At 38.0% G+C, this 27,473-nt stretch overlaps 1 protein-coding gene across 5 annotated transcripts in view; it reads left to right on the plus strand.

The window, feature by feature from the left end:
- The window catches only part of LOC106166491 (atrial natriuretic peptide receptor 1), a 162,442-nt gene that overhangs the window by 4,878 nt on the left and 130,091 nt on the right, over window positions 1–27,473 (plus strand). For 3 of the 5 annotated variants that reach the window (XM_087003862.1, XM_087003860.1, XM_087003859.1), the window contains 2 exons: window positions 10,290–10,533; window positions 11,322–12,293. In XM_087003862.1, the coding sequence (XP_086859988.1) occupies window positions 11,540–12,293 (754 nt within the window). In that variant the 5' untranslated portion in view covers window positions 10,290–10,533; window positions 11,322–11,539. Of the gene's footprint in view, window positions 1–987; window positions 1,007–10,289; window positions 11,156–11,321; window positions 12,294–27,473 lie in introns of those variants that run through there. The other 2 variants (XM_087003863.1, XM_087003861.1) reach the window with 2 other exon arrangements.

Genomic DNA, 27,473 nt, shown 5'->3' on the forward strand with positions numbered 1-27,473 from the left:
TCAAACATTCCCTGTAAGTCTCTCTTCATAAAGTTAAAGATTCAACAATCTACGGACCCTATCTTGAGTGAACGATTATGACTCGAGGAACGGGTAAGGCTTGGTTGGAACCAGAAAGCTATCTCATAATTTGTTGTATTCACCCAATGTTCGTCTTTCCACGCACTTTTTATCAATAGTGCTTTTAATTTCTTGCACATCAGTCTTTGAACCCCGGGTATCTACCAACTTACTGTACACTTCATATAAAGACAGCATGACTCGATTGTTCTCCTATTTATCGCCTTAAAATGGATAGAACAGCGTCAAGATTGCGTTTGTCTTGTCTAATTTCCGTGCTGCCTAATTCTTATTTTTGACAACCTCAGCGAGGGAAATATGGTAGAAAAGGGCAATTTTACTAAAAATACATTGGGCACATGAATGAGAAAATTAAGAATTTTTTCTTGGTTTGCTTGTTACATTTTTTGTGGGGTAAAGGAGAAAAAGTAGGTAAAAAGTACCTCCGAAAATAAGCCGGTGGCACGTGGTCCACTGTGCGCTCCCCCACTCCACAACGTATTTTACACAGCACTATGCTTGCAATCTGCCCCATATACATAAAGAGACACATACACGTACATATGTACATAGGCTGTCTTTCAACACTGTTACTCGGCACACAAAGAATTCCACAAATATTTTGCCTGTAATATGAAAAAATAATATCTCATACTTCAAGAACCACTGCTGTGAATGTATTCTGTACTTAGAATCTCAAACGAAATGCTGTCCGTTCTTACTGCATAGTCGCTTGGAAAAAGCACCCCAGCGTCATGGGCCTACTGTAGTTGTTTGCATTGATAATTTACTATGGTTATATAGTGAATAAAGTGCGCGAGATGAATAATAATATATAAATGCCTCCTTCTACTTTCCAGGACGCTTCCTCGTGTATCTACAATGAAGATTGATTGTAGTTGTTCTTCATTGCAATAAAGGACAGTGCCCCAGTCCCTATTTAAAGGTTAGCTTGAATTGGTTTGTCGCGTTATTCAAAATGATGTTCGTGTTCGTTCCTTGTGTTGTCCATTTAAGGAATCTCTTTGGTGAAGGTATATTTTGAATGATGTGCCGTGATATAACAGACTATGCCAGCAGTGATGGACATAAGTGTAAACCAGTTGGGATGCAACATTGGACAGTGTCAAAGGAAAACGTTCACATAGACAGCGCCTATCCCCTATATATATAACCATGAATATTAAACCCCTCCCCGCTATTAGAAATAGATGTCAAAATCTGAGTATATCAAGGTTTTCAACTGGATTTGCTCGCACAAAAGGAGATTTATAGGCGTTTATCGAGATCAAATCAACATCCGTATATCTTATGTACCTTTGGGTTATTTAATCTACCCCCTGTATATGAAAATAAATGTAATCTCCCCCACGATATCAGAAATAGAAGTCAATATCTGAGCAATCAAGGTTTTATACTGGATTCACTTGCACAAAAGGAGATTTCTAGGACTTTATCGAGATGAAATCAATATTATCGGTTATTTTATGTGCCTTAAGCTTATTTAATGAAGGTTTTATGTGCAAATAAGACAAACCATGAGGGCCCTCTATTGTTACTGATATTGAAGTGATGACTTCGAATGTCATTATGATGAACGACAAACGGAGAGATATGGACACGCAATTGCAAACAAAGTTCATTACAGGTTAAAGTCACAGGACTCAGATGCATGTTGACGTCTGTCTCGAATCGCGGACTGAAGTATTATCTGCTCATCATGAATATGCATAAAACACGCATAACAAGGTTTAATAAATAAGGTCTGCACCTAAATAGAAAATGTCAAAAGAAGAGGAAAACGAAATTTAAGACTTAAAAACCTTCACGTACTTAATTGCACAACAGGTATATGCAATAAAAAAGAAATAAAATCAGTGTAACTATTTCTAAAACATATTTTCTGAACACGATAGTAGCCTTTAATGGTTTTTATTTGATTTTCTGTTTCAAGAATGTGTACATGGTTTTCCATCTTTAGAGCAACTGACTTAGTAAGCGGTGCAATCACCTATTTAATTACTCCGTTTCTTGTGCTATGAAACCATAAATTGCGTTTATTTCGTATGTTGTTTAAAAAAACGGGAAAAGTTAGATAATCTGTAACATGTAGTGCAAAACCATTAGGCCTATCAGTAGAGATCACATACGGTTAAGAAGGCGTCAGATCCTTCTAAAGACTATTATGACTACAGGTGTACAGCTAATTAGCCCAAGACAGATTATTTCATATAATTGTAAAAATGCATATAGTAAATATCATGTCAGTGATAAAAAGTACAATATATACAGTCATATGGCAGCTGGCTGTGCGTAGGAAAATATTCAGAATGGAGCGCGTGCGCTGAGATGACGTCGTGGTTGAAATATTGCAAATTGAGTAACCATCGCGTGAATTCATGAATTGTGCTTAATTGCCCTCATACGTGCTTGTGAAGAATTAAGGTGTGATAGCAGAGTTCACTACGCATCTCGACGTCTGCGATTTACCTATTAGTAAGCAGAAAGGAATGAGCTAGAACTCGAGAAAGTCGGCCAACGGGTCAATTTTTGGCCGTAGCAACACTGTAACAAATTGAGATATCTCCTTTATTAGAAATAACACGTCTTAGTAAATTCCGTAAAATGTTGCTTTTTCAAAAAGAAACATACAAGTCAAGTTTCATCGAAATATATAATTGGAAACTTTTTATGCGAGCTGTTGAAGTGCGCTTTTTGACTCTATTCCGCTAGATGTCAGCCATATTCTGACGTCATATTCTCCAATACAGAAGCAAGTGAAGGTCTGAAGATTTCACTAAATTTCGAGAATCAATATACTTATCACTTATTTGCACAATAAAATGTCCCTTTAAGTTAAATAAATAATATCTTAGACGTTAAAATCATTTTACCTTTCTAGGCGTCTTATTTCAAAAGAAGATGTTTTATCGTTATATCGCACCTGCACAAGTCAAGTCGGTTGCGAATCCTCCACGAAATTTGCTGCCATAAAGCTTATCTGCACAATCCTGAGTTACGAGTAGACTGAACATAACATTTAAATTCTGTTTACCATTATGGACTGCGGCTTTGCTAATATAGTTTGTTGTTTATCCATAGTCCCACCCCCTACGATACTCATTTTGAGAACGATTTATTTTCAAAATTCAAAATCGTGAACATATTTCATTTAATTTTTTGCATATTTCAGTAATCCTTTGAAATCGAGGGTAAGAGCATGAACTTTTCTTATTATCTTTACAAAATCACAACTCAAAACGACCTGGTTTGTTCTTAAACTGGTTTTATTCGCAAGGTACAGTTTTTCACGTCAGCCATCGCATTTGTCCAGAAACGGCGCTACTTCGTGACGCAGACTCACTGAAAAGTTTCAAATAACCGCCATGACGTTACGTTTTTCAGCCGGTTGCCATCTGACTGATACACAGCGACCGCGGGCGCTAGATGGAATCAAAATTTATTTTCAACAAAGATGCCGATTTTCTAAAATTGAAATCGTTCATTATTAAACTTGCATGTGCAATGTAGGCTTTCATTCTACGTGTTTGGTTTTCCTTTTTTTTTCTTTGAATTTCAAAAGGAACTGAGTAGTCGTTTATTGGCATGGCATTATTCTATTGCTACAGCTGGAACTCTCAGTGCTAACATTTGTTAAAAGTTAAATATTAAAGACTGAACGATATGCTGCCTTGGTCTTGAGTATCGGAAACTTGCATAGTATTTCATGGAAAAAACTTATATATAAAATAGACGTTTAACATTTAAAATTTTTATGATGGCAAATAAGAATTAGATTTTTCTAATTCACTTTCTTCATTCTCTTTTTCATTGGAAGAAGTTAACAAGGGTCAGAAAGTCTAATATTTTTTATCTGGAATCATTAAAGTTAAAAAATAATATTTCTTACAGCAAAACCATTGCTAAAAATAAAATTCAATAAGATACAGTAGGGGCCTATAAGAAAGTACATGTAATACATGTATATACGCGGTACGTAAGTTCATGTAGGCCTACCCTCGGCATAAAGTTTTCAGAAACATTAGAACACATGCGCGCATGTTGTAATTATGATGCTTCCCAGAAAATCTTAGCTGACTTGGTCGAATGTATAGTATCAAACACTAAAATATAATATCAGTATAAAAAATAATCGATTTCTGAAGTCGCTCTGTATCCCTTGCTTTAATGAAGAGATCCGGGCACATATTTACATGTAGATTTTTTTATGAATGACAAATGTGGTAAATTGATTTTCATCACATTTTGGAAAAATCGGAGACGGGTCGATTTTGAGTGATTTTGATAAGGTCCGGATATGGCAGTTTTCTTCAATTTTGGCCAAAGATGAAAGTTTTTTTTGGATGGTTATAGTGACCGGTGGTTGCGTTGGGTCATTTGTAGTTACATGTAGTATCAAGTACTGGAAAAGTGGTTCTATCAACATTAAGGAAGAAATGAAGGAAAAACTCTGGCCACCCCCTTTCTCTCCAGCCCCTGTTCTCAGGTGTGCTTTTTGGCTATCTTAAAAGCTGAATTTAATCGACATTAAAACAAATTCATTTTTATAGGTACACCTTAATCGATAATAATATCAACATTCATCTTATTTCCCAGGTGTTGAGTTTTGTGACAGTAATGTTTCAAATAATTATGTAAGTATGCACGATAGAAGGCGCATGCACAATATTTGTGGAATAAAGTGGTGGATTTTAAGTGAACCTCAGTCCAATCTACATGTACATCAGGGCCGGGTCCAAGTTATTTTGAAAGGGCGATGGGCGTTTTTTTTACGTATTGACAGGCTTCGGATTGCGAGGCCGACCGTCACCCCGTTGGCGGCATGTTCGGGGCATGCTTGAGGACCCCGAAAAAAATTGGGGTTTTAGCAGGCAAATGTATTAGACCGTGAACATTCGTGAACAGTTTCAACCACAGTCCCTCGCCTGAAATGAACCATGCCTGTCTGTAATTTGCATAACAAAAACGTGTTCATCGTAGTGCGAGCTGTCTTCCCGAATGCTCACTAGGCAGTAAGACACAGCTGGGTGAAGACGCAATGTTCAAGGTGTGGTGCAGTTGCAAGGCAGTCGTTTGAGGCGTAGAGGTAAATGCATGTTTCGTAAGTATCACTTTTTCTTCAGTAAACCTATGTCAGTTGAAAGAAAGAGTAGAAGAATGCAAGAAAATTTACGAAATGTATTTATTGATGTGTTACTACTCTTTGTTACATTTTGCCTGTCGTTTCTGTTATGTCACTCAAAATGTTATTCAGCAAATTAGTAAACGGGCATACTGCCACAAAGATCACGGTCTAATTTAGATGAAAATACCGAATTTGTCACAGTTCTGAGCTTTTGATCCAAAGACAAGCGTGCCCCATCAACGAGTACATCAATTTTATAGTCAAAGTTTATCAATTCTCCTTTTTAAATCACAATAGTTTAAAAAGTTTACATCAGTTTCGATAGGTTTGTTTATTTCATTATACATGTACCTGTAAAAATGTTTGTTAGCAGTGTTGAAATACGGGGAAATGATTTATACTAAAGTGAAATATGGCTCCTAAACGCGTGATGCAAAGCGAATTAATATATCACATTGTACAACATTATATATAGTAGGTAAAATAAATAAACGTCCCCAGTGATGATCTCCACAAAAATTAGAGAAGTGCTTTCAATATTTATTTTTATCAAAGCAAGATATCTGAAATATCTTTATTACTAACTTCAGGTCTTAATTTTGGCGTTAGGCAACATAGATATCGATTTGAGGGTGCCACCTTAGCCTGAACTTTGGACAAGTCGGTAAACACCCTCATCATTTCAAGTGCGCTCTTCTCTTAGATGTAAAACGCATTGGTCGTATTTTCCGAGTCTGCCCCTTTAGTCAGATATTGTTAACATTTCCTTCTCATTTCAGAAGTCCACTGAGATGCTGAAAACAGCACGACATCTGCCTGCTAGCAACCAAGCCTGTCATTCACGTTCTGGAACCCTACGCACATCCATGCATCTTTTGTTTAAAAATTGAATAAACACGTTTGTAATTCCTTGTTTTTTTATTTCGATATGAAATAAGTAATAGTAATAGTAGAGGGTTGGGGTAAAATTATGAAGATATGATTATTGTCTGAGCACTTTCAAATTAAATCTGCTAAAAATGATCTGTATGCATTGTGTTTGGGATTGATTTCTACATGTACAGTAACAGAATGTCTTAAATCAAAAAATTTAAAAGGTTTGTTAATATGCCCAGTATTTTGTAAATAATTGAAGTTGAGCATTTTAAGAATACATCCAAGGGATTTTCCAACAGCCCACATTTATAAATATAATTTGTATGAATTTACAATCTTGCCTTTTTGAAAATCTGCCCTACCTTTTATGATATAGAGAGACGGGTTTTTTAATATCTATTAGAATAAATTAGTTCGTCCTCCGGGATATAATTTTCTTAATTTGATTTGTTTTAAGGGTTCTGGTTTGCTACAGAAAATTTATTCAAATTCCACGACCTTCTCATCAGACGATTACATCAATTTTAAATTAAAACAAATATGAGAGATCCTGACACATTTTAGTAATGGCAACAGTTGAAATTTGCTCCTCCACCCAAAAATTAGGTCTGCTTATTTCAATATATTTGAAAATGTCTCATTAAAATCATAATTAAAATACATTGATCCTTTGATTTTATTTTGTGACCTAGATTTATTTCCCAAATGTGCAGACAAAAAAGGTAATCTTTTTAATAAATTGTGAAAATGCAATTTTTAGCCAAATGATTTAATGTCTTTTTCTGCATGATACAAAGTCATAACCCCTTAAAACTTGGTAACACAATACTAAAAAATAGTGTTCATTTATACACCTAATTGCACTGGCATTAAAATGTGATTTTACTTGCGTGCACTCCCAAAAAATAATGGTCTCGCCCCACCTGTCACCCCTCAGATGGAATGGACTCGCCCCACCTGTCCCCCCTCAGATGGAATGGACTTGCCCCACCTTCCACCCCTCAGATGGAATGGACCCGCCCCACCTGCCACCCCTCAGATGGAATGGACTCGCCCCACCTGCCACCCCTCAGATGGAATGGACTCGCCCCACCTGTCCCCCCCACAGATGGAATGGACCCGCCCCACATTCCACCCCTCAGGTGGAATGGACTCGCCCCACCTGTCACCCCTCAGATGGAATGGACTCGCTCCACCTCCCACCCCTCAGATAGAATGGACTCGCCCCACCTGTCACCCCTCAGATAGAATGGACTTGCCTCACCTGTCACCCCTCAGATTGAATGAATTCGCTCCACCTGTCACCCCTCAGATCGAATGAACTCGCTCCACCTGTCACCCCTCAAATTAAATGGACTTGACCCTCTCGTCAACTTTCAAAAGGGATTCTCAACTGTCATCCACATCAATGCATTCACACAAACCAAACTCATATCAAACTATAAAACAAAGTTCTTCTTGTGTGATACTTATTTATCGAAATCATATTACGCTGCTGTTTTTTATGAATGACAGGTGTGGTAGATTGATTTTCATCACATTTTGGAAAAATCGGAGACGGGTCGATTTTGAGTGATTTTGAACACACACACACACACATTCCCTGAATCGGGGGGGGGGGGGGGGGGGGGGTAGTGTGCAGGACACGAAAAAAAACCTGAGGGTATACTCAGGGTATACTCACTAACGGATTTCCCTCGTTTTCCTTTAAAAATGGGGGCTCAGACTCCGAGGAAAGTTAATAGAAAAGGGGCATTTTTAAAAAAAAAAGAGTATGAGAACTCAAATTATGAACACCAAAACTGGTTACGTACCAAAATGTGAGGATGACTTTACCAAAACATGACTCCCTAAGTGTATTTCTCTAGTCATGTGAATTTTTTCTACAATCATCTTCAACCGCAAGATTCCATGACGTGAAAAGGACTACAAACTAGAAAATGTTATTCGATATAGTGTGTCTTTTATACCTTCACAGACAGGCACAAAACAAACTCCAGAAGGTACTTACACCACAAGATAACTTTTAGAAATTAATCTTAAGCTTTTACAATCACACTAAGGACCAAGCTTGATAACATTGTTTGTTGCACGACCCGTATACATGAGGGTACCGCATATACATGTGCACTTTCCTAAAGCGAGACTGAAAATAGAGCTAAACGGGGTTTTCTTTTTTATTTGTGACATGTGCAAATAAAAATTCGATTACATGTGCCTGTATGTGCGTAAGAGCTTTGATGCTTTTTTTAAAAATAGTTTTTAAGTCAGTTTCCCGAAAAATAGAATTTTACTAGTGAGAGTAAGCAATTTTTCTGCTCCCGATTCATTGCACGGTCCGTCCTCGCGCCTGGATTCGATGTTTATTAATGTAGTTCAAAATGACTGGCTAGTCATATACCAGACTACCAGGTCTTCCTGGACATTTGACAGGGAAATATCGATTAATTTTATATGAGGGGTACATGTACTTATATTTGAGGGGGTTTATCATTATCATGGTCCGAACTGGGGAAAACGCCGGCACTGGTGAGAAGCACTGCAGAATATTAAGACATTGCAAATATGATTTTGGGGCATTTTAAAAAGCGAATAATATGCTTTTTGTCCCCATTTAGTAAAATATTTCAGTAGTCATATTCAGAGTGGAGTTTGATCAATCGTACATATATAAGACATAAGCTAAAAGACATCCTGATCTTCGGATATCAGAGAAAGGGCTTGTAAACTGTAAGGAACTGACCTACTCCGTATAGGCGATCAAAATGGCAGAAGTTTTAAAAATCAGTCAGACGGACCAGTCTGCGTCGGAATCTCCCACTCAGATCAGGAAACTAATGTGTTTGCCCGGCATGTGAGCAAACTATTTCAGCAAACTTCGGTTTGTTTACAAGTGAAGGAAGTTCTAGTTTCTTACTTACCGTAGATGTTAATAATCTGCTTTCATTCCAACCCCTGACAATGCAAACTCAAACAATTATTTCGCTACTGAAACATGAAAAGTGAAAAAGCAGTGTCATAGCGCTTGTGGGGAAGCGCATGCGCGTCATTTTTTTTAGCATTAATTATTTTAGCCCTTTTGGAATATCATGCCATCCATAATCAGTTATACAACATGGGGTCCAATCACGTGTAATACCTTCAATTGTGCATAATATTTTCTTGTGTGATTAACGTCGAATATGTGTGAAATTTTAAATACAGGAAAACGTAAGATTTTACAATTACCGTCAGGCATTTTATGAGATACATAAATTTCCTTGTTTGAGAAGGCATGGTAGAAGTTTGTCTTCTCCTCAAAGGTGAAACTGTCCTTCATAACAACATTCCAAACAACGCACCATCTGTCAGCCAAACAAGTCTCATTCAAAGTTGAATCCAGTGAGGCAGGACGGGAGGTGGGGGGGGGGGGGGGGAGGGGCACGTGCATCCATTTTCATTCCTAGAATATGTCCTCACCTCCATGTACACCGAACCGGGCGAAGAAGAAAAAAAAGGCCCACGCTTGTGTCTCCACTTTTGCCTATCCAAGTCATCTCTATGACCTGTGGACATACCCTTACTGTTATAGTCAATTTTGGACCAGCTGAAGTTTAAGTCTGTATGGCAGATGATATATTACTACACTTAGCATTGCACCAAGCGCACCACAAGTACATTAAGCCGCTAAACATTTTATGACCAAATATTTCATATCATTTCGAGATAAGCACACTCCAGTCTTCCTGAGACTCAAGTCAACTTGAAGGCAGCAGACGTAGAACGACATCAAGTTACACTATACTGGTCAGGAAAGTAATAAAATGATATGGGTATATTTCTATCTTATGCTATACAACAATCGTGCTTTTCCTTGTTATATGTTATCGCTGGCAGCTCCCTAAAATCATATCCAGTGATTTGATATGAATCACGCTGTTATAATCAACAATCTTCCCTGGTTAAGCTCTATCAATTAAGGTCCGTAAAAAGTGGAAGGGTTCACTAATCCCTGGATTAAAAACGCACAAATTTGGACACGAATGATTTTTAGCCAGCATACAGAGAGAGAGCAGCTCGCGGAGGCCACATGCGCCTTTATTTCTCTATGTTTGCAATCGCAAGCTTACTCACAGTGCACGTATTTATATATAAGAGCCCGAGTCGATATGTCTCCGGTTTAACCTCACTTGCATTGATTGATTCTGCGTTCTTTATTCATTTAAAGGTATTCCCTGTGAACCAGTGCGAGCCGTCTCACGTACTTAAACGCTGAGGGAGATTGGTTGGTCACGTCTTGAATGGACAAGGACTCGGTCCCAGCCAGGCGTATGGATGATAGAAGCTAATATATTCCACGCCATCATCAGAAAGTGTGACTTCGACACTGCACTGACACCAGGGCGAACAACGCGGAGATAAAAACGTCAAAATATACACTACTACATTAGTAACGGCGCTGATTGTAGATAGTAAGTCCTGTGGTGTTAAATGTGTCAAAGCGTGTGTGTGTGTTAAATACGTGTAGTTTGATTAAAAGAAGTACTTCCGTCAAGACAAACACATGCAGTCCGCAGCAAGCGGCTGGAGAACTTGTTGCAGGTTCTGTGAAGGACCTATGTAACGAACAATCGAATATGATTCAAGACAAATTAACACACTTCATTTTCTTACCATACTTTACACCTTCCTGAGAAATTAACTTACGCCTACTCAACAAAGCTATACACGATATTACTGAAGGGACACTCAATAGATTTAGAAACGCCGAGTCACATAACTTCCAAGTACCACCGAACAATCATTTAAATCCTCATCGGGTCGTGAGGACATGGTACCGTAAAGGCTACCCTTTGTGAGGGGAGAGATAGCGGACTGTTTGCTACCTGTGAGATAGCGAGTACCTTGCTCCACGAACGGTGTACTTGTCCCTGACTGCTGTGTGCATATAGGAGCATAGATGTAGATGTCCACATACCTTGAATAGGGCTATGGTTCACGGAGTATCAATTTATCAACAGGGATTTTACCATTTGAACACGCCTGCCGACATGTATTTCTGTGCGGCCGCTTCATTCAAACTCATTACAATGGGTATGTAGCACAAGGAGCAACAGGTTTTTGTCGTGAGCTGTTCGCCGTGGAGAAATTGCCTTGAAGCCGTACACCGCACAAGGTCGAATCTCACCTCCTCTTGTATTCTATCGATCTTTTGGGTCCACAATTGCTTATTTTCATGTGCTACGTTTTTGATTTTCAGCGTGACGAACGGATTACACGGATCAGTTTTCCTTCACTGGATAAAGCAAAGGTGGCTTAATTGAGGAACCCGATAGTTAAATCTCGGTGACTTGAATATAAACGCGTGTACGGAGAAGCGTGGGGTATGTATGCTCGTGATTTTAGATTCGGCAAATACAACTTCCCACACAAGAGATAGCGGAGAGACAACGAAGTAACATCGGACAGTAATATGCTATGAAAAAGATGCCACATACTATAGAAGACGGGAATAAATTGGCCCTGCGCCACTTAGCGGCAATGAACCTAATTATTTATTGCTTGGTGATTTCTTGTATGGTCTCCTTCAACGGAGCTGTTCATGTTGATATTGCTTCTATCCTCCCGAGATACAACAAACTGGGGTTCTCTATAGATAAGGTGGCTCCAGCTATAGAATACGCCATCAAACGTCTGAAAGAAAACAACACAGTACCCAAACTCAATATAACCGTCTCCTACGAGGATTCAAAGTGTTTTAGCGCTGAATCTGTGAACCACGCCTTCAATTTTTATATGAAAAGAAAAGTGCATGTCTTTTTTGGCCCTGTGTGTGATTTCGCAGCAGCACCGGTCGCCCGCCAGATCACCTACTGGAAAACCCCCATGCTCTCCGCGGGGGCAAACGCCATGGATTTTGCTGTGAATAAAAAACGTGATTACCCCTACCTGACGCGCGTAGGGGCTCACTTCGGGGACATGGTGGAGTTCATAACATCCCTCTTCAGTGATTTCAACTGGTTCAATTATCAGCTGATATACGAAGACGACCCTGACAAGAACAGAGAGAACAAATGCGAGAGTAAAGTGGACTACTTCAAGATGTGTTACTTCGCTGGCGAGGCTCTGGTGCAATATACGCCCAAGAAGGCTACCCTGAAGCACGAGAAATTAAAGAGTCCATCTGAATTGAAAGAACAGCTTACAGACACAATTGGCGCCAATGTCGGAGGTAAGTGTTGATGTTGTGCTAAGTGTGACATTGTGTTAGCTGTGATTTATTACCATGTAATGGGAGACATGCTGTATATGATATGCACCATTGGGTTTTTTGTGGCATAATGATAATAATAATAAGTTTACTGGGCACAGAGTAACTCCTGGTTGGAAACAAAGTTACTGCAGTTCTTTTACTATTGCAAATTCCTCTAAGATAAAGAGGAAAATTACTGCAGTTCTTTCGCCACAAGAGATATATAGTTCTGTAGGATATGTACATGCGTATATCTGTATATGATGTATCACACTGAAACCGTTTGTGTACTAATATAGGAACTTGTTCTGTTCCAAATATTGCTGTTGTGATCGATTCACTGATATCACAATTCTTACACTGTATTTCAAATTGCTGAGTACATAGCCCCCCTTCCTCTCTCTCTCTCTCTCTCTCTCTCTCTCTCTCTCTCTCTCAGATGCATTTTGCAGTATAGTATATAAGGGATGCACGCCAGTCTGACTTTCTCCAACCACTTGTTGCGCATGATACAAACCAGTTTCCTATATAACCGCCCGCTGGTCGCCCTGGTCAGGTATTGTGTTCATTCCAAGAATTGTTTTCTGTTCCCATTCTCATATTTGCCATATAAGTGATATTGTATCTGTTCAATTAGTTTCCCTTCCCAAAGTATAAGTAATCAGTCGGTTATTTATATGTCCACTAAAGAGTTTATTCTCTGCATATAATAATGGGGGTCTCAGCAGAAGCTGGTGGAACAAATACTTTAATCTAAAAGGAAAGACATTCATATGACGCCAGCAGTTTTCTGATGCTATCAAGTATTTAACTTGCGATCGTGAATTTTTCATACATTACAGTATATTTTGGTTTTTCTGAGGCATTTGTCGTATGTCCTCTACACGTTGTGGATACCATCACAACATAGGTTTTTAGCGTATAACTAGAACTTAAGTACATTAGCATACAAATACACACCTAATAATTTTAAACGTATAACCAGTAATACATACATGTATAGTAGAAGCGTTATCATTGTATTGATTATCGACAGATATATACAAATTCCACAGATATGAAAAAATATACATGTATATACTTATACATGTAGTTATTCTCAACGTTATATTATATTATATTAGAAATAGTAGATTTCTCTTTGGATGAATTCAGGATTCATATATTTCTCGGTTGTTATTCAGTAAGACTGGGTGGGGAAAGGCTTAGTATAGGCATCTTTTGGAATCAGAGTCACTACATTGTTAATTGAAGAGACAGACATTATAGAGGCTTCGAAAGAATACGGGGATGTCTGTCATACAGCCACATGCGGATGGAATTTCGGAGAGGGTATAAATATAAGATCACTGGTCATATATAGTTCACGTTGCCTTTGACAAAAACAACTTATATATCACGAGTTATTACGTGGAATGTTCAGGAGCTTAAGATGCTGGGGTCGCATTAGTCAAATCCGGAATCATGACTCATCGCGACTGCTGTGTTCTATACAGTGGACACTGTGCAAGGATTACAACTGGCTCTGGTGTTTTATATTATAATTGTATTCACGCGATATGTGGGCACGATTACATACACACAAAATTGGAAGCAAACTATAAGAATATTTTTTTTCAAATTTTTTCCTATTGATTCCTCATTTATTTGCCATACGTTTTTTTTTACATTTACCACATAAAATAAAAAATAATAATCGATATATCTACTTTTCGTTGGAAAAATATAGACTCATTTTATACAAATTCAACACGCTGTTGATCGAAGTAGGAAGTTTGAATAAGCAATGGCAAACTGGTGTTATAAAGACAAAATGCTGGGAATATTGATAAGGATGTGAAAAGATATTTTAGATACAGGAACGTGAAATGTTGCGTTTCGGGTAAAAACTTGAAGATAAAAAAGCAAATAATTCATGGAATTGCTGTTGTCTTACATATTTCTGTTTTTTTTTAAATGGCCTGTTTTGGTCTCTTCGAAAAACATGACAAAACCCGATCTTATAACATGTACTTATATATAAACAACGCATTCGCTTTTCTGTGATTATACGAAAAGAGCACTGTTTTTAAACGTATTTTAAACTTTCGTAGATTGGTTTGTTTGGATTCGTTATTTGATGTCTTAGTATGCAAATTTTAAAACTTTGACGGAGACCTTGAGAAATCGTAGAACTAGTTCTCTCTTTCTCAGATCCCGTGGGCTTTATCTCCTGGTGGAAGCAAGCTCCACAGTCGAGCTACGTGCTATTCCTTCACAAGGGAAAGTTCGCTGCGAAGATAAAAAGGAAGGTGTTATCACGACATTAAAGGTCACACACTGATAAATTCGAATTTTTGAACTATCCCAATCTAAAAGATTAGTCGCATTATTTACACGGTAAATTTACCACCAAGGTTGAAAAAGTATGAGTTTTGTACAGTGGCTAGTGTTATTAATAGTCCACGTAGTGTCTTTGTGTGATGCTAATAGATAAAGGTACGTAAATCACTCTCAACATTTATCTATCATGGTTAAATCCTCGACCACGTTATTGGAGTCCTCGTTCACACAGGGGCAATTGAAGACGCTGCCTTGGTACATCAGATTAAACACCGCAGGTTTGTGTAACCAATTACACGCACTTGCAATATTACCTCTAATCATCGATGGATTTTATAGGTCCTAGCTTAGAAAGAAAACCAAATACCCTTTGTTGTCGGCCTGAGTTAGAATACAAACGAGTCCTACATATTAATTTTTAAGGAATGAAAAGATAGAAGTTCGTTTGTTATGTCACAGAATGCGTGTATGCGCGAGCGCGTATTTGTGTGTGTGTGCGATGGAGAGAGAGAGAGAGAGAGAGAGAGAGAGAGAGAGAGAGAGAGAGTGAGCACAATCATTTTCCAATTCTTATAATTGTTTATCAAGACTAAAAAGGCTATAACCATTGTGCAAGGGGTCTCACAAAAGCTTCAATTGATTTTTGTTTTTCATTGTCCACAACTTACACGTCTTTAATGATCAGTTCACAAAATAACGAAAAAAAGACTGAAAAATAACTAATACCCCGAGGAAGCGCAAGCAACGTAAACAGCACTAATCATTAGTCAGTCCATAAGACACAAATTCAATGATTACCCATGTATCTAGAATGTTTGCCACAAGCTAACATTTCTAGACTTAACGACTCCGCCGGAAGCGGGATAAAACATAAATGTGTACTCTGGATATAAACGTAAAGAGAAATCAATGGTTTTAATGCCTGCATAGCAGTTATGATACGGCTGCTAATTAAGAGCGCATTTTTAGATAGGGATAAAAGATATTGCTCGGTAGTCCACATAAAGAGGTAAAAGCTCTTGTGTTGGGTTTCAGTGCCCGGTCTGGCAAAAACAGACGCTAAAAAGTGTAACATCAAAGAGTAGAGTACCTCTCTCCTATAGAGTGTACATTATACCTAGCGCTCATTAAACTCACAAATGAATTTTGTTTTATGTCAGTTTGAGTGGGTTTCTTACCTAGTTTGCAGAGCCCTATGCAACGAATGGTACATTAAATGGAGGGACCCTCTCTCATTTCCCCCCAAACCTCCTCCCTCCTCCCCCCCCCCCAAAGAAAAAAATAGATAAATAAATACAAAAATACCGAAACAAGACAATACAAAGTGATTTCATTTCCCTTTATCCTACATGTACACATAACATTTGTTTCGTTTTATATTTGTCGCGTGAAACAAGGCAAAGAATTATCCTTCCCCCACCGTAGCCGGTAGAAGAAAGCTGTTTTCATTTTTTGAAAGAGGGGAACTGAACAATTTCTAACACCTTTAAAAAAGTGTAAAGACGACAGAATACAATTATGATATCGAAGCCCAGGATGTTGTACTGGATTTCATGTGGTTTAAGCAAAAACAAGCTGAACTTGAAGTATAAAACGCAGATATAGAACGCATTCAGAACAGCGGACTAACAGATCCGCGGATCAAATATGGCGACCCGCTTAAAAGCTTACCGCTTAATTCCCGATTAGACACTGAATAGATTCCCCATGGGGATTACGCAACAAGCATTAAAGTGGGACGGCCATATTTGATCCTCGGATCTGTTAGTCCGCTGTTCTAAATGCTCTCTTATTGTATAGAAAAAGGACCAAATTCTATGAGCAGTTAACACGATATAGATTCAAAAGAAGAATAAATGTAGACGTGTGAATATACCAATACTTAATGAATTATTGTGGTAGCTCAGGTGTTTTTTGCTGGTGTGATCTGCATTTTGTAGTCTAAAAATGGCAAGTAACTGATGAATCACAATATATATGGAGTATAAGTAGAATAGCAAGGCTTAATACAGCGCAGGTGCTACATGTATTTAAGGGTAATTTTGGATTTAGTGATCTATATAGAGACTAAAAAGAAAGCCGTTATACATAGAGACAAGACTAGTACTGCTGCACGAAGACAGTATAAATGGAACTAATGGACAAACATTTAGAGGCGAACGCAAAACCTGCATAATATCCTGAGAATTTTGTTCGAATTCGTGCAAGCGTATTCATTTTCTAATGTGCTCATTTATTGAGTACGTGCTCCAATTCCCAAAGACTTAGCGAACTTCTGTTATTGTAAGAACAAGTAAAACCAAACACAGTACTTGAAGTGATCATTATCTTTTATCAAAATGACAAAGTTTAATATCATGGTGATGAATATAAACAATTTGCACTTGAGGTAATGATCACAAAGGTGAAAAACAAAACGTTATATTGACTGTACGTCAAGGTGTCATGTATTGAAATATGAAAAAGAAGTGTCGTCTCTGAGACTTAGACCCTGGCATTCCCATACCTATATCGACCGAGCAGGATCCAACATCTTCGAGGGGATTCTGGCTAAAATGCATTCAACTTTAGTGGCTTAGATGTCTGGCACGCCTACTGAAGCTGATTAACAATAGTAAATTACCCCGTAACAACTTCAGTAGGAGTGCCAGACATCAGAGCCGCTTTAGCTGAATGTAATTTAGCGAGAACCCTCTCGGAGATGGGTCGATCCTGCTATATCGATCTAGATATGGGAACGGGGTCTTAGGCTACCCGTTTGATCATTATTCTGACAAATATACGTTTACTGATTTCTGTGTTTATGCTTACATGTTTTTCGAATACACTGATAACAATAATAATAATAAGTTTCCAGAAAACATGGTTTATTTTCAGGTTTATAAGTCTGAGTGATTTAGAAATGGCGCACGGCTAGAATATTCCACGAAGAAAAAATAATAAACGTATTGTTCTTTGAATATAAAAGCAATTGTGCCCGTATTTATTTAAACTAGAACAAAATTGCAATCGGTATTTTGCATGAGTCTCTAGTCAACCAGGATATGACTGCAAGCTTTTTATTGTTTTTTGGGCATCATATGAGCGGAACAAATCAACTCTTCAATGATTTTTATATAAAATCCCCTTTTCAGAAGTTATGATCTACAGTAGACAGACCATCTTTAATGAAAAGCCAAATGTCACGATTTTACTGGTAAAATCTAAATTGTCCCCTTTAAAATGCACATGGTATTTTATTTCTATCGAGTAATATTGCATTAAAATTGTCTTAGTATAATTGCCCCAAAAAGCTAGTTTGTTACAGTGTATAAGGTGCTGGGGTTTTTGTTGTTGGGAAAGAAGGCACTGTTAATGAAAACTCATTTTATTAATTTATCGCACGTGAAACCTATTACAAGGTTATTTTTAAAGGTGTGCATTCCTTTCTTGACTCACGACTTTCCATCAATGAGTGGGAGGTAATAAATCAAGAGCGAAATAATTTTTGATTTGCCTGACATTGACAATATCCTTTGAGGCCTCTCACTTTCTATCACACGTGTCTTTTATTGGCATGGCCAGCTTTGCTTAAGGCTCACTAATATACAGCACAGCGTTCCGTTCTTGAATTCTTTCATTCGCCCAGGTCCATTCGTCCTGTTTATCTTCATGGTCGCTTAAGGGCTAATTTCACCAATTATTACCCCATTTACTGCTCCCTAAGCACCTTCTCCAACAAGCTCCGTATTTGCCCTGCACTCTGATCCCAGGCTTCTTATCGAAGCAGTGACTTTTCCGTAAGGCAGCTGGAACAAGTCGGCCTCGGCTCTTATCGATAATTTGCCGGTGTAATTCAGCATCGATATTTGCCTAATCGCGAATTGACTTGTTTGTCTGTTTTATCAAGCTGATAGTGGTGTCTTTATTTGCCGCTAGGAGGCGAGGAGTATGGTTTTAGTGAAGGTGTGTGTTAATGTACTTTTAGTGTCTGTTTGCGCCTTATTAATGTTATACTGCGTTTGTGTAAGTTTTTGTTTGTGCCGTTAATTCTGCGTCTGCGTACATGTGAACTGGCTTTTTATGTCTTTGGCTTTTTATGTCTGTGTGTGTAATTTATAGTTCTGTTCAGGTGTATTTGCTTAGCGTTTGATATTAGTTTAATGTTTATGTTCTCAAAGTACTGGGTAAACAAAAAAAAAAAAAAAAAAAAAAAAAAAAAAAAAAAATAGCGCCTTCTCGTAGTTTTCGCAGATCATGAAACATAAGATTCACTACAATAGATCACTTTTATCAGTTCATCAAGAATTAGTGGCAGTGAGTTCTTCTGACATAGGACATTCATTTTACTCAACCGTGGTACATGTATTCTTGTGCACTTGCTATATCCCTATAATTGGGTGTACAATGATGAAATCTATGATTTATGATTTATTCGTGTTGGAAGCAACATTCGAAACAATCGTTTTGTCTATTCATATGGTACACTCCAGTATGGTCTATGAAAGTGTAATAATAAACAGTAATATGACGATCAAATGAAGATAAAATTATTGTCCATTTAGAAAAGGAAAAACAATATTAAATATACATAAGGGAGATATACATTCAGTTAAGCGGCTTACTCTACCGCCTTTGCATGGTATTCGGTTTCATTAAAGGCAGCGCTAATTGCTAAGACGCCTTCTTCCTTATTAGCTTTGAGAAATATCATTATAATATAGTGTAACAGGACAAATGCATGGACCTTTGTTACGACTCGAAGTATCGATTCCACAGGTTTGCGCCTATAGTTGTTTACTGGCTGAACACTGAATAACTTCCTTCCCTGTATTGATTGTGGCTACTACTGCCTACGACATAATTGGTATTTTCCCATTGACCACACGCCGTATCATTTAGATTTGTATAAATATGTACATAAGGGAGGGAGAGGGTTACGCAAGTATGAAACCATGCTGATGTAAGATAAATAGCATTTGACTTTGCTGGGTTTTTATTTTCATTTCGCTTTTTTCACAAGGTCGTTTCAAGTCTACTATTTTTACTACTGGCTAATCCTTACATAAATTACAATGTGTATTATTGTTCCAGTATCAATATTTTGATGGATAGTCACCTGGCCTCAAAATGGGCACTCCCCATATGAGCATAGACTCATAGGCTAATGATAAAAGCATAGTAATCGTCTGGGGACTATGCTGATCCAGGCTCTACACCACTGTGTTAGCTATGAGGGTGTTTTGATGAAGGGTCAATACTTAACCAGATGGTTTCTAATTTCATCCCATATGGAGTTTGCATCTGGGGATTACACCGACCACTCCACCCTGTTGATGACTGACAATAGGAGAGACACCCGTCGTCTCTGGCACTAGTCTTCTTTGGGCGGCCAATTCGTGGTAGCCCTAGGGTATCTCCAATATCCTCCATCCTGCTGCAAATGTTATATACACACCATATCTGGCTCTCTAAGGGGGTAAGTAAGGGGGGGAGCACTAACGCCCTCTTTTCTAAGAGAAACGCTTATTTTACACTTATGTGGAAGCTCGTCCAGCTGTTTGGTGGGACGGCTGTGTCCTGTTGGGCGAAGATTGCGACACTTATCTCACCTAACGCATCTTGCAATGCAAGCGACTGTTCACGTGCATTAACAACGTGTTTTGATCGATATCAGCGTGAGCACATTGTTTGTCAGGGATTTAAAAGCTAGAAAGCTAATATAAAAGAGAAATTCAGTATAGTTTTCTTACGCTTAAGCAAAGCGTTTTGCGTTTCATTATACATTATTATGTAGAGACAGCCAATGCGTTTTAGACATTTATGTAGACATTTATGTGGCTTTTCATGAAAAAAAAAATCAGCACAGTTTCGATCCCCATTCAAACCGTTGAGAAAATTATGATGTATAGACTCATTCGCAACCGTTCTAGTATCCTTTTAGTTTTACAGTCCCGAGTGTCTCTACTTTATATCATCTATCTATCTCCATTAACGGTGATAATGGTTTAAAGAGAATAATCATAGAAATCAAAACCAGGATTATGGATAATATATATTGCAATTATGTGAACGTATAGTTAACTTTGGTGAAGAAGTTTCCAGGAAAAAGTTAATTTCTACCCTAAAAAGATCAGGGACTCATTGTGTTATCACACAAAACACGCGCCAACTCCCCGGTTATATCTGGTACTAAGGCGAACCTGAGGGAATTACTTATTCAGCATTGAACGACACTTTGGTCGAGAACAAAATACATGAGCAACACTTTATAGCGGCGGACCACAAAAGTTAACAAAATACAGTGTACTTCACGCATTTACTGCTATGTAATTTTAAATGTTGTTGTATTGTTATCTATTCTCCATACATTTGCACAATATATGCATCAGGTCTTGTGTTCACAAATCCAAATACCTTTTTATCTGATATCTATTGGGTTTTTAACGAGATTTCTGACTACTTGGCGAATAGATGCATCAGTTGAGTAACCCGAGTAGATGGTGTTGGTCGAGAGCGCCGTCCCACTAATCCGGGGTTTTCATGCAAGTTGATATTTTAGGCTTTTCACGTGTCTAGGTTCATATTCAGGTAATATGCTTCAATTTCTGATCCCGATTCTGTCTTCCGACAGACACACACAAATTAAATGTTATTTGATCTCACAAGTCTTCGCCGTTTCATTGGGCAATATGGAAAAACACGACTCGTTTTTAGATTTTTTTTGCATTGTTACGCAATTGAAGAAATTGGGAAATTTAAGAAAAAATACCAAATGTTTTCAGTACAGAAGTCAAAGGGGAGCCTTGACCGTTTCTTAGGCCATTTGGAGATTTATATAAAGCGTTAAAAAATAACATGTCGCATAGCGAGAACCCGATCAAATTACACACACTGGACAATAGAAGTGTCACCCCTACTGAACCAATACTATGGGGGAGATAAATGACTGTGGAACGATATGCTCCTGGTATCATTTTATTAACATAAAATTTCACAGAAAATCACAAAATGAGAACAAAATATACATTCTACCATAATATGCAGTTTCAAGTCCAAAATTAGTACTTAGTGGCATAGCCACGTGACCTAATAATAGGTGCCAGTCTACGAGGCAAGGATTCATATAATTGTCTGATGCGTTCAGGGCTTATGCTGGCCCAAGCATGAAACACTGAATATAACAGAGTTTCTCTGCTGGTTAGACGGGCATTTGTCAAAAGTTTTGACATATCATTCCACACATTTTTTATGTTTGCATCCGGAATCTGGGCAGGCCACATCACCCTGCGAATGTCCTGTTGGTCAAACCAATCATCAACTGCTCTGGGCCTGTGACAAGGAGCATTGTCATCCTGGTGAACAAATGGATAATTCCTGTCACTAAACATGTTAGTAATAAATGGTAGCAAGCCTGGCTCCAAAACAGCGATATATTTCTAGTGATTCATGTTTCCATCAACCACTATCAATTCGCCCACGCCATAGATGCTGATGCTGCCCCACACCATGATAAATATGCTGCTCCGGGTTCGAAAATTCAGTGCATGTGGTTCAAATGCTTTACCAGCAGTTCGCCGGCATCGTACCCGTCTGTCATCAGAGGTCAGACCAAAGCGACAATTATCAGAAAAAAATATATAGGACCAAATGTCATGGACTGTCCAGTTCCAGATCCTGTTGACACTAGGTCACTCTACGTTGCCTGTTTTGTAACGATATAAGAGGTTTCAGTCTTGCTACCCTGCTGTACACTCTATGAGCATGTAACCGACGCCTAGCAATTTTCACAGACACATTCTTATGTGTGAAATTGTTCCACTGTGTTGTCAACTGACAAGCAGTGTCGAACTTTGAAAACCTGGACATCAAAATCAGTCGTCGGTCTTCACGGCCAATAGTTTTTCTTGGACGACCCATCAGAGGCAAAATGTCTCTTGATCCAGTGTTTCTATACCGAGACCAGACCCTCTGCACGGTTCTGACTGAACAATTCAATTGTATCGATATTCTGACATTGCTTATATTCCGCCTCTTCAGGTTAATAACTATAACGCCTATAACCGTTAGATAATTGCCTGTATCTTGCCATATTGGAGGAAGACAGGAATAATATTTGCTGTACATGTACAAGACCAACAATACAATTCCATGGTATAGCGGTTTTATACTGATTAGTCACATTATAAGTAGACCAGGCATTATAACTACCCAAGATCTGCCTACTTTTATTACTCTGATTTAGGGGGTGACACTTCTATTGTCCAGTGTGTGTATGTTCAACTTAAAGTACAGAACCTTTTACCTTTCAACCCTACCCAAGCTAATTGTTTTTCTGAATGGTTAGGGCTTACTTAAAATTTGCTTCCTACGAGCCTGAAGTGGAGAATCTTTTTATTGTTTGTCCCATTTACAAATATTTTTCTCACGTCATAACTTTCTGTTCGTTACTTTTCTCAAAGAATAATACGTTCTTCAAAAGGGCCTAATCTTGGGACCAACATGTTTACGCGATTTCATAGAAAAAAACATAAGAACTGTGATTGTTTAGGGATTTTTTGTCTGCTTGTACAAAAAAAAAAAAAGAAAAAAAAAAGCCAATTAAAGGGGCACTTTGTATTAAGTAAGATAACTTCAATCGGGACATCTTTTTATTAAAACCCAAGGCCGATCAGCAGAATAAGAGTTTACCACTAGTTTTGGGACCAAATGTAAATTACATGTAAAAACTGTATTCGTTGAAGTGTGCCCGACTTTTCCACCCCCACCCCCCTGGGGGGAGCGATCAATACGACAATACAATAACTCTTGCAGATAAGGTGAAGACACCAGAACCCGCCATGTTGCCAAGTTGTTGTATCCACATTACTGCGTGCATGTCCTCTTAATTGATGTTTTTCCTCATCTTAAATTCCACAACAGCCGGCTTTTTCTAACTAACCTGTGATATTTCTGACAATTTCCCTTGCATTAACATACAAAATTGCATTAGTATGCCAATACTGTTTTTTTTTCCTGAAAACTGCGTGGGGGGACGTTACTTGAAACACAGGCACGTGTTTAACTCACGTTGATAAGCAGTTCAAAACGTTTAACCAAGAACTTCTCGGTTTAACCGATGGACATTAGCCTGCTATCAATATCATTACAAAACCTGTCAACTAGTCTGACAATCTGGATGCATCTGTCCTGTTGCGGTTACCCTTGGTTATTTAATGACTGTTGGATCGTTAATAAGTAAACTAGTCAACACCTCACTAATTAAAGCCCGTCTTTTCGTTTTAATTTGAATGGTAGATCGGTTCGTTTTGTCGGCTAGCCTGGGGTAATTCGGATTACTCGCTGTTCAAGTTTTTCTGCCTGTTTTAGCATTCGCGTTAAAGGTACTCTTATCCTATTCGGAGTGGCAGGAATGGTACTCCTAGGAATAGAAATCCGGGGTAATATATGATTAGTACAGATTAAGGGTTAGTGCGGAGTTAGTGCGGGGATAGTAAATGGGACGTACCCGGGGTATGTCATGTGCACAAAGTAATGGGGAGCGGAACGTTCTTGCACTTTAAAAAGCTCGGTGTTTTATACCACGTCCAACTATTTAGTAAATGTCTGGCTAGACGTTCATGTTAGATAAGGCCTATACTGGTGCATGTGCCTTTCAGAAGGAAACAATGAAAAATGCAAATCATGTACTTTCATTTCAAATGTCTTATCGCTTTTTTTAAACTTAAAGGTTTTGAATTGGGAATGATAAATAGTTTTGCGGGATGTGTGGACATACCAGTAAAAAATATAACATTTCATAAATGGATGCTTTACATTTCATCTTATTAGTCCTACAGTAGGTGTGCTAAAAGTTCACACCTTATGAAAACTTTTTTTTTTCTTTTTTGTAATTTTTAAATGTCTCAAAAGAATGACACACATAATCTGCTAATGAGTCACAGACGAACACAAAAAAACTCCATCTATGCTATAGCGACTATGGGTCGTCTGGCGTACTCGTACATGCCCAACATATTAGTACTGTACTATCATTACAATTTTCGGATTTCAACCAGAACGCACATGCGCATTTCACGGAAGTAATTCATTACCTTCTGTTTTCTTATGAATACGAATAATGAAGTATAGGTTGCAACAGTGAATAGCTAAGAAGAAAGTCAAGGAAAGCCTATACGACACACTCATCGGAAGTAAGAAGCGCAAGGCTAAATGTGACAAGGCTTCACTGTCGTGATGACGGTGTATGCAGTGTCACTACCCTGTTTAACTGAGTAATGAAGCCCCGTTGTTTTCTAGGAAGTTAAAACTAGTATCAATATTGTCCTCGAACCGTTATAATGTATTTGCCTTGGTTTTTGAGTGTTTTACCTTTGCGTGCTGCATTCAAGAACGGTTATTACTTTGGTTTTTACTTTCTCGACACTATGAAGTGGAATATGCTAAATACGATTAGACTGTAATATACACTGTACTATAGTATTGCCGTGGAAAGAGGAATCCTTTGAGCGTGTGTCATTTTTCCTGTATAATGAGAAAACAGAAGTCAATATAGGTTTAGAAAAGTGGCGATTATTATTGATACTTAAAGATTGGTATAAAATTTTTCCTTCATTCCTTTGCAATGTTATTATTTCGCTTCAATCTTCAGACCTAAAGAATGCTAACTTATACATTGTACATGTAATGCTCTGACTTTCATCTTCACCGTGTTTTGAATCAAGGTTAAGCTTACCGCACCATGTACCGTATATCATCTAAATTTTGTACTGCCAGGAAAGGGAATGCTATGTAATTTTAAATAAGACTTAGAGGCAGCACGCAAATTTATTTCAAATAGCTCTGTGCTCCACCTTTGAGACCTAATTTGGCAAGGTTTCTTTAAACTGTATAAACTAGTATTCGCGCTTGCAATCGTTCTAAAAAGTCTCACATAACAAGCAAAGACGACGGACATGTTTGGCGAGCGTGCAGATCTATCCATAAAATCGTTGGCAAATGAAAACTCGTGGTAAATTATAAATCATTGGCATTTTTGTCAAAAATTCGGTGCTGAAGTGTAACTGGTGAGATGCAATGTAGTGCATCTTAATTTTATAAAAATCTATTTTCATTTTCGACATTTTTATCATTTGAATCATATTGAATGGCCAAGGAAAATTTAAGTCTTTTTTAAAAACGCACGGCGATAATTATAAAGAAAAAAATTAAAAAAAAAAAAAAACAATCAATGATGACTAGCGACTACAGTAAGAGCTAGACCACAAAGCCGAATTCTTATTAAATTAAGGTTAACAGAGGCGGTTCGTTCAATACCTCTAACCATTAACATTCAATCATTGTCCAAGTTGATAAGACTTAATTAACCGATGGTAACTTTTACGTTTATCTAGGCACAAGCTATCAATTTTGGTTGCTTTGTAAGATGAATATAAATTAAATGGACATTTAACGATGTTACAAAACAGTTACATATGGTCTTTTCAAAAGGTTACCTTAATTCAAAAGCATATTTACCAAACAGGAAAATTGACACTTTCTAAGACTGGGTTCCCATCCTTAGATCGATCTAACAGGATCGGTCCCCCGTTAAATTGCTTTCAGCCCAATCGGCTTAGACGTCTGGGACGCCCACCAAAGCTGCTAAACAATAGTTTATTACGTCTTTGGAGCCTGTTGCACAAAAGAATGCTAGCCGAGAACTGGTCTAGATTTATATTCCATATTTTAGCCAAGTTTGACCCAAGACATGAAGGTAGTCCAGTGAAATGAAATACAACGCTTGTTTTATAACTGGAAAGACATGGCTTGAGTCTTAGACAAATAGTATACCAGTAGCTGTTCTAAAGTTGATCACTACATGTGCATGCACTCAGTATGAATTTATCTACTAGCAGCAATGAAGAAGACCAATTATCCATTCGTTTTATTCATTTACTTATTTAATTTTGTTTTACATGGAGAGCATTTAATGCTTTTAGCGCTTTGCCTCCATTTCTTATGAATAAACATTGTTAAAAAAAGACCAACTTTGTGAACAAAAAGTGAAGACCTGTTTTGAAGCTACCTGTATCACTGTTTGTGATGCCTTTCCAAGTGGATTCACATTTGCTGCTAAGTACGGCTATAATCATGAAGGGTCGACCAATCTTCAGTGTAAACCTCTTTTGTCTATTTCCGCTTTGTCTTAAGTAGCATTCATCCTTGTTTTCGGTGGATAATTATCGACATGTACTGCAGTGGGAATCATCCTACCAGCAGATATGTAGATAGATAGCCAAAATCTTTTAATGACTTAGATATATAGCCTTAAACGAGGCTTTTGCCACTAAGTGACGTCATACGAGATTAGAAAACGTGCGAAAATCCGCGTGAGGTCGAGTAAACTTTTTAGCAAAGAGGGCGAAACTCTATGCGTCTGGAATTTTTAAAAAGCATCACAAAAATTACTTTAAAACGATGGTGATTCCGAAGTGTTGTAAACAAAGCTGTATTGGCTGAAAATTAAGATAAAACAACCAAAAAACAACCAGCCCCATGGATAAATTCTGCCAGCTTTTATTCGTTCCCACACTGCACTCACTTTTCTGCCATTATTTCCGATCCCACTCTTCTCCAAACACTGCTTAGTTTTACAATAAGTCGCGAGGCTGTGGGCTATCTTCGATAATTAACATGTTTGGTTCGATAATCTGGTATCAACTGTCTCCTGAGATAACGCATGTGAACTTAGTAAAAATGCTTTTCCTAGACGGGGAAATTCGACACTTGCTTTATATCCCATTCTGCGCTCTAAGGTATACAGAAAACCCTGGAGCTATTTTCATCAGAGAGAGAAGGCGTCAAGTAGCTGAGAAC

This window comes from Lingula anatina, chromosome 2 (assembly GCF_051362555.1).
Source record: "Lingula anatina isolate TDL-2025a chromosome 2, LinAna3.0, whole genome shotgun sequence".
NCBI classification, from domain to species: Eukaryota; Metazoa; Brachiopoda; class Lingulata; order Lingulida; family Lingulidae; genus Lingula; species Lingula anatina.